We start from the raw sequence: 17,497 nt of genomic DNA, 5'->3' as shown, positions 1-17,497 counted from the left end.
AATAGTAAATTCTTTCATTTTATATAGCATATTGCTATAATTTCGGAGGCAGCAAGTTCGGGAATTTCACTTCAATCTGATAGGAGAGCAAAAAATCAAGCAAGGAGGGTTCATATCACTTTAGAATTACCTTGGAGTGCAGATAGAGCTGTTCAGCAATTTGGTAAGAAGTGATTATTTATTGTTTAACGTGATTATCAAAAAAACAGATTTAATAACTACTTTCTCTCTTGGAAGAAAAAAATCAAAATTCTACAAGTGTTGGTTCTCAACACTTCTAGACACTGATTTCAGAGGTCACCCTGGCTTTTCTATGGTAATTGCTAACCCATTCATGAAAATAGAAAGTTATTTTCTGGATTATTTTTTTGATTACTAGCCCTTTTGTACCAATCTGAAATGGAAAGACACAGATAATATAAAAAAATGTGGTTTTTATTACAGTTTCTCAAGCAACTTTATTTTTGTTAACATAAATAAATCTAGTAAATAACCAGGACAATAATTACATTTAAAATTTTACAACAAACTTCTTTAAAAAAAATTTTCATGATAGGTTAACAGAAGAAAACACAAGACTTTTTCATTTTCCTTCATCCTATGTCCTTTTTGTACATGAGGAACAGTCATAGTCCAGTTTAGAAGCTAAACAATCAATTTTCAAACCACTTTCAATGAATGTCAACTTAATTTTTTCAAGTTTCTTTTAGCATTTGCTTTTGTTTATTGTTATTTATGTTGCAAGAGCCAAGTGCTATGCTTGTCTAAAGTCAAGGCTTAGCTACCCAAACAAATATAACATTAAGCATCCATGTGAACATCTAGAAACTTCCTAACAATGTGATGTGTTCAGTATTGCAGCTTTCTGTAGTGCCATCTATATGCTTTTATTAAGATTTCTGTAGTGTACATGGCATAATACCAGTAAAAGAGAGGACAACAGGCACAATAAGTATCTTATCCATCTTCCATATATTAAATTCTAAAAGCTAAAGCATGGGATCTCACATTTTAATCAATGATCTCTAGCATCTCTTGTGTTAATTTGTTGGATTCTCAGTTCATAAAATATTTGAATTCTCCAGAATATATGTTTTTTTCATGTTGTTTGATACATCACTAATTGATATTTTTCAGAAAAGCATCAATAATTTGACACTGGAATTGTTAAATTTTTATTATGCTTAACAAATGTTAATGATTTTTGAATTGACTAGATTGTTTAATTAATTCCAATATATAATTATAATGCTTTTACTATATAGTTTCATTTATCGAAATATGTTGCTAAATTTATTTATATTGCAAATAAAATACATTTTCAAATAATTCATGTCTAAAAAATTTTGTTTAGGACGAACTCATCGATCTAATCAAGTAAATGCACCAGAATATATATTCCTTATTTCTGATCTTGCGGGTGAAAGGAGGTTTGCATCAATTGTTGCCAAAAGACTTGAAAGTTTGGTAAGTAACTTACTTAATACATAATGAATTAAATAATTTGTCTTCATATCTTTCTTGAACAAATTGTTTTATGCAGAAGTATTGTTTACAGAAATTAGTACAGTCGATCCCCCTATAACACTGTTGATTATTCCGTTTTATATGAATTCCATGTTGTACGAGTCACTTAGATTTTACAAATACGTGTGCCGGGCTTTGAACGGCTCACGTATTTGTAAAATCTAAATGACTCGTACAACATGGAANAAATAAATACAGTCGATCCCCCTATAACACTGTTGATTATTCCGTTTTATATGAATTCCATGTTGTACGAGTCACTTAGATTTTACAAATACGTGTGCCGGGCTTTGAACGGCTCACGTATTTGTAAAATCTAAATGACTCGTACAACATGGAATTCATATAAAATGGAATAATCAATGGTGTTAGAGGGGGTTGACTGTATTTGATTAAAGGTTTTATTAATTATATTTTTAGTTAGTTTGTATAAATAACTTGAAAGAAACAGTTTTTGATTTATAGTTTTTAATTTCTCTTTTATGGATTTTTAAAAACTGTGTTTATATTGCTATGTGAATTTTCAAAATATAAACTTAAAAATATTTAGTTTTCATGCAAATTTTCTATGATAATTTTACTCATTCAGTAATCCAAATTTAAAAAGATGAGTTAAACACAAAAATGTATCATTTAATTCACTTTGAGATCATCCTCTCATGGTTGCAGGAAAAATGAAATTTGCTGCAAATAGTTTTCAAAGAAAATTGTAGTTATATATTAATTGAAAGAGGGTTTCAGTTTGTTCAACTTAATTTGAGTAAATTATTTGGGTATCAATTAAAGCTCTTACCCTGTATATGATGCATGCTGCTGAAGAGAGATTTCAGAAAAGTGCAATGGTTCAAGTGTGGCAGAGGTATAATATTAGGTCTGTTAAACACTATTGACAAGTTAATGGGAATGAACTTGTAGTTTAGGAAATGCAAAGAAGGTAACTAGCTGTTTATGTATGGCATGGCTTGGTCTTTGAGGGAATGGAGGATTGGTAAGGTTGGATTTGGAGAGGTTAATAAAAACAATGATCTTAGTAACTGAAATTTACATTTATTCTTTTAAGTAGAAGATGGTAAAGGGAAATCGCTACTGAGTGCCAAATGGGCAAGTTGGCTTTAAATACACTAAATATTTTTTCCTAAATATTCACTGCTGAAATGGAGATGTGTCTTATATGCTTAAAATACAGTAATATTTGAAGATATAAAGGACATATTTTTCAATGAATGATAGATAACATACTACAGTTTATATCTACTGGCATCATAAGCAGTATTGAAAATATTTGTCTGTTTTATTTATTTTTAAATAAATATGCGATTTTTTATTAGTTTATTCCTAATAGATTATAACAATAAGTTCATAATGATTTTTATGTAAATATGAAGTTCAATAATAATAATAACAACAACTAAAATTTTATTAGAAAATAAAATACAGGTATTCCTTCTACAACAGTGTTTGAAAATTAGGGGATATCCCCTGCACAACACAACTTCTGGTTTTGTGCTAACACTGTTTTGGAATTTCTCCATACAAAATTTCACAATTTTTAAGTGTAAACTTTGTTATTCAGTTTTTCTTTTTTTTTTTTATTCAAGTAAGCATGCATGTTGTGTCAAATTTGCCCATAGATTTTAGAATATTGAAATTATCAAATTATTTTGTGCCTTTCATCTGGTTTACTTTAATGAAAACTGAGAGCTATTTCTTCCTTTCTTGTCCTGTCTTATCAATCAGGCGTTGTTGTCATTGCTTTCAGACTTTAGTCGTTAAGACTGCCAGTGTGTTTTCTTTTTATAGATTAATCTGAATATTTAGTAAAGTTTATTTAAACATTATTAGGTAAGTGTTATTAAACTCTTTTTTATTCATAGATATTACTTACTTACAAATGATTACTTCATTATATAAAAATGACNACGTTTGTTTTTGATAGCCTTATGCAGCTTATCAAGTGTTTGGGTGTACCATTGGGCATTGATGGAGACGTATTTTATTGAATTATATATTGACCATTTTGGTCAAATACCTGTTGTCATCGTTTCTGGTAGTAGCATGATTTCACATTCATAAAAGTTTTGATCATTGCTTACAAAACACTGATCCAAGTGATTTTTGACATTGTCATTTCAAGTAAATGTTTTACAGTTAAAAAAATTTGTATAGACCAGAACAAGTAATAATCTAAGTGTGCTTGATCTAGCAAATATGGTTGGTGTTCATTTTTTGTGATGAAGGTCCTAACTTTTCTGAAATTCTTGTTTTTTGCAATAAAGTCATGTAGTTTCATTTGTCGCTTTCTTTCTTTCCTTAAGCAAATGTCAGTAGCAGAAGATCACATCCAAAACGCCTTGTCTTGCTTTTGCCTCTTTTCAAAACTCTGGATCATTTGCTACAATTTGACCGATTTTGGTTATCGTTACCAAACATTTACTAAGGAAATCTGTAGAGAAATTCTTTGGGTTCTTCGTTTTCAGTGTCACTATTTTTCAGTTCTATATGAATTCCTTGTTCTGTCAATTCTTGAAGGTCATCATTGGTAAGACTGTCGCCAGAAACCTGCAGTAACTCTTCAATATCCCACTCGTCTATATCTCCTTGTCCTGCCGTATTGATTTTGTTGACAATTTGGTCGACTAGAGACTGTTCTGGTTGAGAATTCCTGGATACCTCTGGCCATACCTTCTTCTACACTCTGTTCATGCATTTATCAGTTAATTCTTACCAAGTGAAGTTGATATTTCCTATAGCATCCATGATGTTATATTTTTTCCAAAATTGCACAAAACAAATGTAGATTTAACAGAAGTACAGCACAACAACGAATTTCCAACTTTTGCTGATTGGTTCGTGTCCGTAAATAATCGTATTATATACAAATTAATGAAATGCCACGATAATTTGAATCGGCATAAATTTTGAGCTCTTTTTAGGCTACGAGCAGACCGCATTATATTGAATCAGCGTTAAGTGGGGTCTTACTGTATTATCAGTTCTATATCAGAAATATATAGATACATCTTCATAATACTAATTGTGTGGTAATACCACAGTTTACTAAATGTTAATAATTTTTATATTTGATTATTGTGATATAATATAAATAGAACAAAAAAATTTCCAAGTCATTTTTAAGTGAAAGATATAATTCAATTATATTATAATAATTGTGTCTTATTTAGGGTGCATTAACTCATGGTGATAGAAGAGCAACAGAAAGTAGAGATTTAAGTCGATTTAATATTGATAATAAGGTAAGTAAAGAAAAATCTAGAATAATGAAATAAGTATTTCTTGATATATCTGTATCTTGGAAGAATAAGGACCAATGTTACAGATCCTTATTCTTCTAAGTTACAAGACAAATAAAGATTATATTTATATATCTTTATGGTTTATTGTAATATTCTGAAAAAAAAATATTTTTAATAGTATGGAAGAACTGCTCTTGAAACTGTTCTGAGATCTGTAATGGATTCTGAAGTCCCATTAGTTCCACCTCCAACAGATTATGAAGGAGATTTCTTTGCAGGTTTGTAACTTAATTATTTTTAGTAATTTAATTAAATCTATAATAATTTTAGACATTAAACAGATGCAAATATTTGAATGGAAGATAAATCTGGATTACAAATCCATTGTCTTTAGACTTTGAGCATCCAAGGAATCATTCTCCCTAAAGCCAGTTTTCAAAAATTCTTTAAAAAAAATAACTTTTTAAAATCATAATTATTATTACAGTAGTGTTGATTATCCAAAATAATTGCAGCAAGACAATTTCAGATATCTGGTTTATATATAAGGGATGTTCAAATGAAAGTGATTCGAGATGTGTATTCACGAGATGCGTAGGGACAGAAATGAGACAGATACATAGATAGAAAAAACAATATTTAATGAATGAAATGCATACAAAGTTTGTTAAAAGAAATCACCCATGGCATTTAGGCAGGCCTCCCATTGCTTAGGAAGGTTACAAATTCCGTCCACAAAGAATGATGTCTGTTGATCATGGAACCAGTTCAGAACTGCAGCCTTTACGTCATCGTTGGAGTGAAATCATTGACCCATTAGACTTTTCTTCAGCAGTCCAAAGATGTGATAGTCGCAAGGTGACAGATATGGACTGTAAGCTGGATGTTCCAGGACTTCCTACTTTTTACAGGCCAGTGCCTCGACACACACCTTGGCGACATGTGGCCTTGCATTATCGTGCAGAATGATGACACCTGATGACAGCATACAAGGACGTTTGTTTTTTGATAGCCTTATGCAGCTTATCAAGTGTTTGGGTGTACCATTGGGCATTGATGGAGACGTTCAGCTCCTTAAACTCCAGTAATAGGGGTCCCTGCATATCAAAAAATGCTGTCAACATCACCTTTCCGGCTGACTGCTGAGTTTTGAATTTTTTGGGCTTAGGTGAGCCGGGATGTTTCCATTGCATGCTGATGGACTTCCCTTCCGGTTGGAAGTAGTGACACCAGGTTTCATCTCCTGCCACTATGTGCTGCAGAAAGTCGTCACCATCATCCCTGTAGCACAACAAATGCTGTAAACTTAGGCCCATTTGCTATTTCTTTGGTGTTCAGACAACATGCAGGGTACCCATTGGCAACAAACTTTTCGATACTTCAGAATGTTGGTAACAATATTGTGAACAGTATCGATGGAAACATTTAACTCATTTGCGACATCACGAATGTTTTGACATCGATTTCCCTTGATTGCAGTGTCAATGTCCATAATCAGCTTCTCTGTCGCAACTTTGTGCGCCTGACTGGGCCGCGGCAAATCCCTTGTCTCGTGTCGACCGTCGCTAAACATTCTCACCCACCTCGTCACCGTGGGCTTCAGCACACACGTGTCACCGTACACAGCCAACATTCTGCAATGAATATCCACCGGCTTACACTTTAACACTGGAAGGGTGTTAAAGTTAATTAAGCTCACTGATCTGTTTTGGACACAGTTGCATCCACACCAGCCATTTTGAAATGAATGCCACGGTCCTTACGAATGAAGTTATCACAAATCTGGTCGTGCACGCGCATGCGTGGTACATAAACCTTCACTATCATGTTTGTTTCACGAAAATGCATTGAAAACTGTTTGCATGCAATGCTTTGAATTACTTTCATTTGAACACGCCTCATATATGTGTGTGTAATTAAATCGCACTTTGTATGGGAAGAGGAAAAGTATAAATAGTCAATTCTGTAATACATTTTTTTGTTTTTCTAGAACAGAAGGTTAAGAGAATTTATTATATAGAAGAAAAGATGTTAGTAGGTTATATTTTTAGTCAGTGTTTGATATAGTATATTACCTACCAGATTACTACAACAACAATATACATCCAGTTCTTCAAACTTAAGCAGTAACCTTAACATTTATACATGTTACTATAGTAGAACACATTTAAGAAGTTCCCATGTAAGAAATTCTGAAATATCAGTCCAATCAATGCTATTTTACTCAATTAAATTTATGTTGGAGACAAATTGTAATCTTTTTCCTCACCATAACTTTACTAAAACTTTACTATTATTATAAGTCATAAAGTAACACCAAATGTTTACCATATTGTATATCAAACACTTGCACACCTGAGGTGATTACTAAATTAGCTGAGATCTTATTGTTTTGACCATACTCCCTATCCAGTGCTGTCCATTAATTATTGACTTGTCATATTGATACTGTTCTACTATGTTACATATGTTACACTATGCTGTGTTATATTACCTCGATATTGAAATTAAATTGATTATACAGATAAAAAATTATTTTTTTTATAATTTCTACATAATAAGTTTTCCACCTTAAGAATTTTTTTTTTATTCCTTCAAAAATTTCTTAATGGTGTTCTGCTGTATCTATTTATATCATATCTTGCCACAATTATTTTATTATGCAGAATGACTTAAATACACTAAATATTTTTTCCTAAATATTCACTGCTGAAATGGAGATGTGTCTTATATGCTTAAAATACAGTAATATTTGAAGATATAAAGGACATATTTTTCAATGAATGATAGATAACATACTACAGTTTATATCTACTGGCATCATAAGCAGTATTGAAAATATTTGTCTGTTTTATTTATTTTTAAATAAATATGCGATTTTTTATTAGTTTATTCCTAATAGATTATAACAATAAGTTCATAATGATTTTTATGTAAATATGAAGTTCAATAATAATAATAACAACAACTAAAATTTTATTAGAAAATAAAATACAGGTATTCCTTCTACAACAGTGTTTGAAAATTAGGGGATATCCCCTGCACAACACAACTTCTGGTTTTGTGCTAACACTGTTTTGGAATTTCTCCATACAAAATTTCACAATTTTTAAGTGTAAACTTTGTTATTCAGTTTTTCTTTTTTTTTTTTATTCAAGTAAGCATGCATGTTGTGTCAAATTTGCCCATAGATTTTAGAATATTGAAATTATCAAATTATTTTGTGCCTTTCATCTGGTTTACTTTAATGAAAACTGAGAGCTATTTCTTCCTTTCTTGTCCTGTCTTATCAATCAGGCGTTGTTGTCATTGCTTTCAGACTTTAGTCGTTAAGACTGCCAGTGTGTTTTCTTTTTATAGATTAATCTGAATATTTAGTAAAGTTTATTTAAACATTATTAGGTAAGTGTTATTAAACTCTTTTTTATTCATAGATATTACTTACTTACAAATGATTACTTCATTATATAAAAATGACAAATGAAATACAGTAGTATCTCAGTACTCGACTGAACAAATATGATTGGCTAGAACAAATTTTCAATTAATAACATACTTTTATTTTGTCACCCATAAAAAAATGTTTCTGATATTTCTGATTAAGATCAACAAAAAAGCTGAGATGATGACAATACTTTTGTAAAAAGAAAACACCCTCATTTAACTAAAATTAATATTAACACATAATACAGTACAAGTAAACCCCGTATAACACTGTAGTTACGTTTCAAAAAATTGCCGTGTTATGCGAATCTGTGTTATGCAAAACAAAAACTAGTACAAAAAAAGAGGGTTAGGTTCCAAAAATTAAAAAACATGCTATTATATTTTCATAATTAAGATAAATATCTTTATTAAAATTTTCTTAAGTGATACATATTAATATAAATTAAACAATGTTTTCTTCGCCATCACTAAAAGCACTATTAATCGAGAGCGTTTTCTTTTTGGCAAGTTATCGTTATCCTCTGAGCATTTTTCTGCATTATCTTCAGATTCATTCTTTACCTTTTGCAAAAAGTGTGTAATTTTAGACTGCTTGCTTCTAGTTAAAAGATCTTTATAAATTTCCTTATATGGTGCTAAGCACTTATGGAATAAGAGAAAAACATCTGGCAACACCAGAAGCAGAAGCATCGAGATCTGGCAAAATTGAAACAAGTTTCGCGAAGGACCATGTGTATAGAAACGAGAAAAGAAAATTTACACACTGAAGTACTAATAGTTTACGAAAGTTATTATTTTCGTGAACTATTAGTACTTAAGTATGTAAAAATTTATTACATTTCATGTTGTACGAGGTTTTACCCATTTCTCAAATCGTATCAGAGTGAATCCATGCTATAACAGTATCGTGTTATACGGGGATGGTACCAATTCTCGAACCGTGTTAGAGTGAATTCGTGCTATAGAAGTGTCGTGTTATATGGGAGTTACCTGTACTTTTAATTGTGATTGTTAATTAATTATTGATTGATTTAATAACATATTTCTCTTAGCAAAAGTATACTATTCTTTTTTGTTACTAACTTCTGGAATGTAACCCTACGTTTAGCATTAGTCCTTCGTTTTGTATAATATGGACTTTTCCAGAATGTATCTACCATGTTATACAAGGGATACCTATATATCTGAAATTGTTTGACATGTGATTAATGGAATGATTTTAACTTATCCATTCTCAGGGATCAATCAATAATTACAAGGTGTTTGTTTACAATAAGTGTCAAGTTAAGATAAACCATAATTTTTATCAAAATTATTAACATTGGCTTCAATTTTCAGGAAATTTTAATTATCTAAAATAGAAAAATTTATCATTATAAATATATTGGTGAAATGGTTTTAAAATATTATGTTATTTTCATTAAAATATCTTTATTTTCAGATATCCGTAATTGTTTAGTTGGAGTAGGATTGATAACTGAAGATGAAAGAACGGGCTTTCAAGGATTAGATAAAGGTTTGTTACCTTTTTTTTACTTTGTTTTTTTTTTTTTTTTAATTTTTACTGTAATGTACACTTTGTTTATAATTTTTATCTGAAATTATATTATATGTTTAATTTATAATTATCTGAAAAATATAAAGAAATAAAAATTTTATTTATTAACAACATACAAGAGTTAAATCTACAGAAACTTCTTTTTCGCTAGACAGATATCACAATTTTAATCTCATTATATAAGCTTTAAATGTGAGGAATGATAGTGGTAATGATATGGTAAAGTCACAAAGGATCAAATCCATATCATGTAGCTCCAGTGTCTAGAACAGTGTTTCTCAACGAATCGTCGCCCCCCTTCAATAAAACCATTACGTGGTATTGCCCCTTCACTTTGAAAACAATGTTGTTGGGTTTATTAGTTTAATTTTTACAATGTATATACAGGCAGCCCTTGGTTTACGCCAATTCACAATAACACTGCTGCACAATTTGCCGTTTTCCGGTGTAATTCCCCAATTTTCCGTATGCCAGACTGATTTTCATTTCAGTGTTGACGTATTTACTGAGCCATGACATTGTACATTCTTTAAAACAAAGATTATTATTGACTATATTTATTTTTTCTGTTTAATATTATTGGGTATGTATACATTTTGCATTAAATTAATATTAAAATACTAAACGTTTAGGTTCCCATGAGTAAAGTTATTAAACTTAATAGTATAATAAATGTCATCCGAATCCAGGGCGCTAATGAATGCGAATAGTTCGTATCCCATATCAGTTCGTTCAGGAAAACACCTTACAACGCAGTAGCACTTCTGGCAATCACAAATTATTGTTAGTGAGACGAAATCTACTTCTCATTGGCCAGATGATATCTACTTCTTGTCAGTCAGACAATATTTAACTCTCTTTAGTGAGACTAAACCAACTTCAATTTTTCTGCCCAAACTGACCTTATATATATGCTCTACAGCGGCCAGTGGTCGACCAATCACCGTCTCCGTTTGTCTGTAGCTCTATTTCGGGTTAGTGTATCCTTTCAGTTATGGAAAGTTTGACAGATGAACTTTGTGAGTTAGACAATGATTGGGAGAGAAGTGCAAATGTAAAAAGGAGCATTAGCACATCCATTCGACCATATTCCAAAATTATTAATGAAAGAAAACAAAAATCTAAACAATTACAATTGCATACTTTACCAAAAAATGTAAGAGATTTGAAACTTTGAACTATAATTTGTTTTTCTTAAGATTTTTTAATAAAAACATTTTATTTTATCATAAAATACATTTAAAAAAATTAAATTTATAATATGTGTATTTTGTATTAATTAACAAAATTATTTGCTTATTTTTCACTTATGTAGAACCTAACCCTATACCTCACTGTAAATATGGGTTCATTTTATGCCAATTTGATTTGCACTGATTTTTGTAGGAACAGAACTGCAGCATAAACCGAGGGCTACCAGTAATTATCAAATAAACATTTATTTACTCAGAATACATATTAGATTTTGATATAATTAACAAAATTAAAATTAACTATTATTTGCTGTGAATCCCCGCTGCAAGCTTCAAAATTCCAATGCTGAGGACCGAGACTAATGCCAAATCTGTATTGCATTAAATAGACTAGTCACAAGTATAATGTTATTTGTTTAATTATTGTACACTATAACAAATAAAATATCTAATTATTCTTAATATAATATTTTACTATATCACCCAGAAAATTGTTTTTCATCCCCCAAAATGTAAATTGTTAATAATTGNCACTGCCTCATTACTGTGTTGTTGGTGCAATTTTTGTGCGAGAATTTTGTTTAGTGTGTTATATCTAATTTACTTTTGACAGGATGTTGTAACCACTATCTTTGTGGTCTTTAGTAGTTATATTCTTTGTAGAAAATCCAGATGTATTTTACTTTTTATTAAAAAGTTATATTCTTGTCAATTTATGAAAATTCTCAAGCTGATATAATTATGTGAAATTTTTATAACTTTTTTTAAACAAATGAACCTAGAATCTAATAAAGTAGATTCAGAAAATGAAATTGATATTTCTGTGAGAAATTAAGTTTATATATGTTAAATTGAGTTTTAAAAATTCGTTATTGGCATTTTCCTCATGATAAAATTAAAGTAAAATGTTTTGAAGTTTAGTATACTTATTTATATATACATTAAATATTATATGTATGTAAAAATAATAATGTTTTCTGTATGATTTATTTTGTGCATTAATTCCGTTTTACTCACTTAATTTGTTATTTGTAATGAATGTAATCAAAGAAAAAAGCATTTAATAAAAATTAAATATAAATCTGCTTGTTGATAAAGAACTGAGAATTGAAACAAAAATGCTTCTTTTTGCTTATTAAATATTTTAATATGTATAATTTTTCTAGACTCGTAATAACAAGAAGACGGCAGTTTTAGCAGTTGAAGATTCTGCCAGACGAGTCAAAGACAAACGTGAGAGAGACAAGTTATATAGAATATACAGGCCTAACACTGGTTTACAAGCAAAACAAGAAACACTCGCAGACTTAAAATCAAAGTATCGAAAAGTAAGTGTTTTAATCACCAAATACTTTAGATTTTAGTATCATACCTTGATAAATTATTTATTTAAAAAATTAAAATTATAAAACATGATCTTTTAAGTTATTAATAATTTTTGGTCATAATAAATGTTCAGCAAAACCTGCTTTCTAATTCCAATTGCCAGTTATACTTTTAATATAACATTGCATATAGCATAAGAATATGTGTATTATTAAGTTTAAAGAGCTGCAAATAACTTGAACAAATTTGTATTTTAGGCAACTCCAGACACAGCTCAAAAATACTGGAATGACCAATATGATGCTTCATCAACAGTTTGTAGTCATGTATTTTGGTATGTAATAATTTAAATTGTGATTATATTACTTTATGGCTTATATAATTTATTGTAAAGTATAAAGGATTATTCTTAATTAAAATTTATTAACTATACAGTCAAAAGATATTTATGTTGCACAGAACTTTTCTAGTAAGCATATATTTTTAATGATATTATGGTACAGTAGAGCCTCAAAAACTCGGCCTAATGTGGACTGAAGGGTGGCCGAGTTTGTGAAAATGCCGGGTTATCGGGAATGGAGTTAAAAAAGGATAAGTATGCGTATGTATTGTTTGCTTGAGAATACAACAGAGAATTAACTGCCCAAATACCCTTAAACAAAGGAAAAGTATGTCCTTTATGAAGGCATAGAGCAACGGTTCCCAATCTTTTTCGGGTGGCGACCCCTTTTTGTAAAAGCCAAGTGACCCACAACCCGATACAATTGAAAAAAGCATTTTTAATAAGGTAATCAAAAAAACAACGAAATTAGTTTTTCAGTATAATTATATTTTAAATTATGTTTAATAATTAATTTAATGCGATGGTTGAAATTGCATGTTATTAACCAGCCTTAAAATTCGTGGGTGAGATTTTGTTAACGCCAACCTCATATCATTCTCAACATTTAATTTATTCCTCTCAAAATTCTCAACACATGTTTCAACCAACTGCAACAGAATAGCTACCCAGATTACACTTATTTTAAGTTTTAAAAAATATATGAAATTATTCAAACTTCAAGGCACCATTAAAAATAAATATTGCATTATAGTGAAAATTTTCTTTAGTTTACTGCATAAGTTGGCGACCCCACAGAAAACCCATTACGACCCATAGGTTGGGAACCCGTGGCATAGAGCCTTTACTACATGAAAATGAAAATTAATGAATACACTGTGTACAGTAATTTACCTGATAAGACAGACCTCAGAAAAATACTTTGAGGCATAAAGCTGTCTATAATGAAAATTAATTAACTAAGGATTTTTTTGCCCTGCCAGGGTGTGGCCAAGTTATCCGGAGTGCCGCGTTTTCGAGGCACTACTGTAGTATCAATTAGCCAAAATAATTGGGACAGAATGCTTTCAGATAACCAATCACACTTGGTAGGAAAAGAATAAAAAGATAAAATTATTTTTACTTTAAGGAATTTAATTCTAGTACAATAGTATTTATAAAAGAAAAAAGTAAGTTAAGATATAGAAATTTAACAAGGCATACAAATGATTAAAAATAATGAAAAATTGTCTAATTTATAAAAACAAGCACTGGTCTTTGATTTCAAAGTTTTGTATTGTAGATTGCATTCAAAATAAAAAAAATATGTAATAGTAAAATTAGTAACAAGTTAGCTCAATAATGGGCCTATAGGAAATCATTAATAGTCGTTATTACATATAAAGTTCATAACTTCTGGAATTTCTCTGTCACATTGATTTTGGGTAATTGGTTTTTCAGAAACGATTTCACTTTAGTAATATTGATCTATGTTTAAAAAATAACGTTACGTTAGACACAATATTGAAAAATATCAATTTATATCTGAAAGTGAATCGCCAAGTAATTTTTCCATTTTTGTAAATATAGGCAGATTACATTTTATTTATGGATCTGTTAAGAAAATAAAATGCATAATATTGAAATTGTATACACCAGGGATGGCCAACACGTAGACCCCGATCGACCGCAAAGGTTTTGAAAGTAGCCCGTGAAGCTAAAGTTGAACAATTTGCTTTCACTTAAATTAATGTTTAAAAATCGTAATTCGATAATTTATTCTTACAATAATAGACTGTCTGTGCAACGTACCCATACTGTTTGTATTAATCCCGATGAACAATGCAAATGAATGTTAACGCATGCGCCATATAAAAATCCTAAAATTGTCCATATTCATAGTCGCCCGCAGACTATATTTTACCAAAAAAGTATCCCCTAAGGGATAAAAGTTTGGCCACACCTGGTATACTCAGTACCGGTATAAATGTCTCCAAGAAACGTTTTTCGAAGTGTAAAATTTTAAAAAATCTTAAAATTTTCAGGGATTTATTCCGTGTAGTTTTTGAATAAAAATTAAATGGAATAGTGATAATATTGTTAACACGGAATAATGAACAATTACTTCGGAAAGTATAGAAATATTACATAAGATTTGTTCCATTTATACGAAGTTTTTAAACCTTTAGGTACAATCAGTGTCGGAGACTGTCGATGGGACTAACCTGTGAAGTCGGACTACGACAAAGAACGTACTACGTTCTCAGCGGCTCCGTCTTGTCGGTCTGGACCAAAGTCGAAAGCGTGTTAGCATCGGTTCCGAGCGCGCACAATGCCAAATTGCAGGTGGTACGACTGCGAACCCAGGACGGTTTGAGAATAGTAGGCAAGTAGAAAAATTTCTTTTTATTCGCTTTAAGATACATTATCGCGGCTCATCGATGCAACAACGACAACCAGCAGCCCAGAAAATCGTAATAAAAATATAAAATACTTTTTCACTTTTTATAATTATAGAGTCGCGAGAAAACAGAAATATATGAAACGGAACGAAAAAATTAATGACAATAGATTATTTTCTTGAGTGAGCCGTTTTCCTAAACTATACGCAAGCCTAAGCCCGTTTATTTAAAAATGCTGGAAAAACGGAACTGACAAAAAAGTTTTTCTGTGTGTTTCCTACCAGAAAAGGCAATTTGTATTTGTTACATAGTATAACTAGAAAAGTGGTTGGAAAAAATAGAAGACAGACATAAAAATAGATAATAAGGACGCCGTGTTTTGCAAGTCTTGCATTACAATAAACTATTAACACACCAGAAATACCTTAGTATTATTACAGAAATGTATTTAAATTTATCATTTTTTGTAGTCAAACGTTAAATCGATTTCCGCGGATATTATCGGAATTAGCATGTCCCAAACTCGTAAAAAACAATCTACATAATAGTATTTCCAGGATCGATAACAATAAACCGACAAAAACTGACAAAATTATCGGGGATTAGGTAAACCTTATTTTGGTTACCCTGCAACGAATAAATATCAAACCTAATTGTTTAAATAGGAAGCGCGATCGAAAAGAAATCTTTTTCTCCTCGGAAGCGAAATCCGAAATGGACAGGAGGAGGGCGGGCGTTTGCTACACAAAATTCAACTGGGAGTTTATTTGGATTTATTTTGGATGGCGTGGTTATTAAAAGTGGTCTTTTTTTTCTTGGCAGGAAGTTTGATTCCCGGGAACTGCGTTCCGCCTCTGATCAACGTGCTGTCCCAAGACGCGACAAAAACGTACTCGGAAGACTTCTGATGCGGAGGGAAGGCGAATCCGTGTAAATACAGGGTCAATCGTTCTTCTAGCTTTCTTAGTAACAATCAAGAATTGTTTTGAAATTCGATTGTGACATCTATTTATTTACCAAAATACTTGAACGCCGCACTCCGGAGCGGGCGGGCGAAAACGTCGTTTTCGATTCTATTCATTCATTATTCATTGGCATTTGTCGACTACTTTCACGTTTTCGAATGTACATAATTAAGAAATAATGGCTGAATATCGAGATGTTTCTAGACTACCTGCCACTTGCGATATACCATTGTCTTTCGTTGTCGATTATTCATAGTTCCAAATTTCAAATAAGAAAAAGTCAAGTCTGTGATGTCCCTATCACCATTGTACCATAGAATTCGACTCTATAGTTAAAGGACCAACGTTTCGGTGTCGTACCGTGCATATTTCTTTCGATTCATACGGATATTATCATCCTACTAAATACCATTGTTGTAATTGTTTTATATTCTAAATGTAAAAAGATTCATTAATAATATCGATTGGATGTCAGATCACTTAGCTTAATTTTGTACATAGTCAATGTGTATTTGTTACGTTACGTTGTCGTTCGATATGTAGAAACGTGTCAAATTATATTGAAGAGAAAAAAGTATTTTCTTTCAAATTTCCCCTCCTCTTATTTAATCTCTTTTATAAACAGCTTTAAGTCTCTGTGTAACCTCTTCTCTTGCGTCGTCCGTTATTTTTGTATAAAATCTTTCTACCCGCAGAAAGATCCACCTTTAAAAACTTTTATTAAAGACATTTATTCGGTCCTTTAGTTTTACGTACCGCATCTGTTTTTGAAAAAAAAAACCTCGGAAAAACTAAATTTATTATATTTATTAAGCGTAAAAATTCAGTAAATAAATAGTTGCATTTTAAAACGGCTTCTCTCTTACATTTGGACACAGACCCACAACCTTCTGTTCGAGTGCACAAAAGTAGCCATTGTTTTAGGTCCTCGAATTTATACAAAAAATGAGCCAGATCAAAACTGTGTCGAGACGATGCGGTTTTCCCTTACAAGAAATTCTTTTTAAACCGTAGGAATGCCTCAATTTTCGTAAAACTAGTGATTTTGTATAATCGATGCCGTTCGAAATTCCCTGGCCGCGACGCGAGCTCCTCTCGTCCTTCCGCCCTACAAAATTACCAACGGCATTCCGTGACATTTTTTTGTTATTTTGGACGACTTTATCCCGTCTTGTGTGTGTCGTCATGTGATGACGACAATTGTGAACTGTACTGGGTGCAATCAATAAATACCTGGATTTTATTTATTTACTTTTCTAAGTTTATCATTAAATTTCAAATCACACGCACCGGCCCCCTCCACCCCTTACGAGTAGAATCGCATCGTCCCACCTAGTGTCCATAACGTAATTCTTCGAATTAAAATTACCCCCATTCGGCGCTTTCTGCGGAGTGAACTCCGTTAATTTGGTTGGAAACGGGCGAAAAAGACTTCCAAAATAGACTGCTTACAGGTAGAAATGAATCGTCACTGTGGCTGCAGATGCTACGTGGTTTCGTTGCATT

The 17,497-nt window shown here is 31.2% G+C and overlaps 1 protein-coding gene across 1 annotated transcript in view; it reads left to right on the top strand.

The window, feature by feature from the left end:
• Positions 1–17,242, top strand: part of LOC111612748 (protein strawberry notch homolog 1-like) — a 65,886-nt gene extending 48,644 nt beyond the window's left edge. Inside the window, exons 22-31 of the mRNA XM_023353995.1 lie at positions 28–163; positions 1,355–1,467; positions 4,710–4,781; positions 4,960–5,059; positions 9,670–9,744; positions 11,762–11,802; positions 12,146–12,307; positions 12,563–12,639; positions 14,814–15,010; positions 15,849–17,242. Coding sequence (XP_023209763.1) covers positions 28–163; positions 1,355–1,467; positions 4,710–4,781; positions 4,960–5,059; positions 9,670–9,744; positions 11,762–11,802; positions 12,146–12,307; positions 12,563–12,639; positions 14,814–15,010; positions 15,849–15,934 — 1,059 coding nt within the window. The 3' untranslated portion in view covers positions 15,935–17,242. The remainder of the gene's footprint in view (positions 1–27; positions 164–1,354; positions 1,468–4,709; positions 4,782–4,959; positions 5,060–9,669; positions 9,745–11,761; positions 11,803–12,145; positions 12,308–12,562; positions 12,640–14,813; positions 15,011–15,848) is intronic.
• Positions 17,243–17,497: the final 255 nt, after the last annotated feature.

The sequence above is a fragment of the Centruroides sculpturatus genome, unplaced genomic scaffold (genome assembly GCF_000671375.1).
Source record: "Centruroides sculpturatus isolate CEXI.00-Female unplaced genomic scaffold, Cexi_2.0 scaffold1742, whole genome shotgun sequence".
NCBI classification, from domain to species: Eukaryota; Metazoa; Arthropoda; class Arachnida; order Scorpiones; family Buthidae; genus Centruroides; species Centruroides sculpturatus.
Note: the sequence above shows the minus strand (reverse complement) of the source record. Positions and strands in the feature narration are given on the sequence as shown.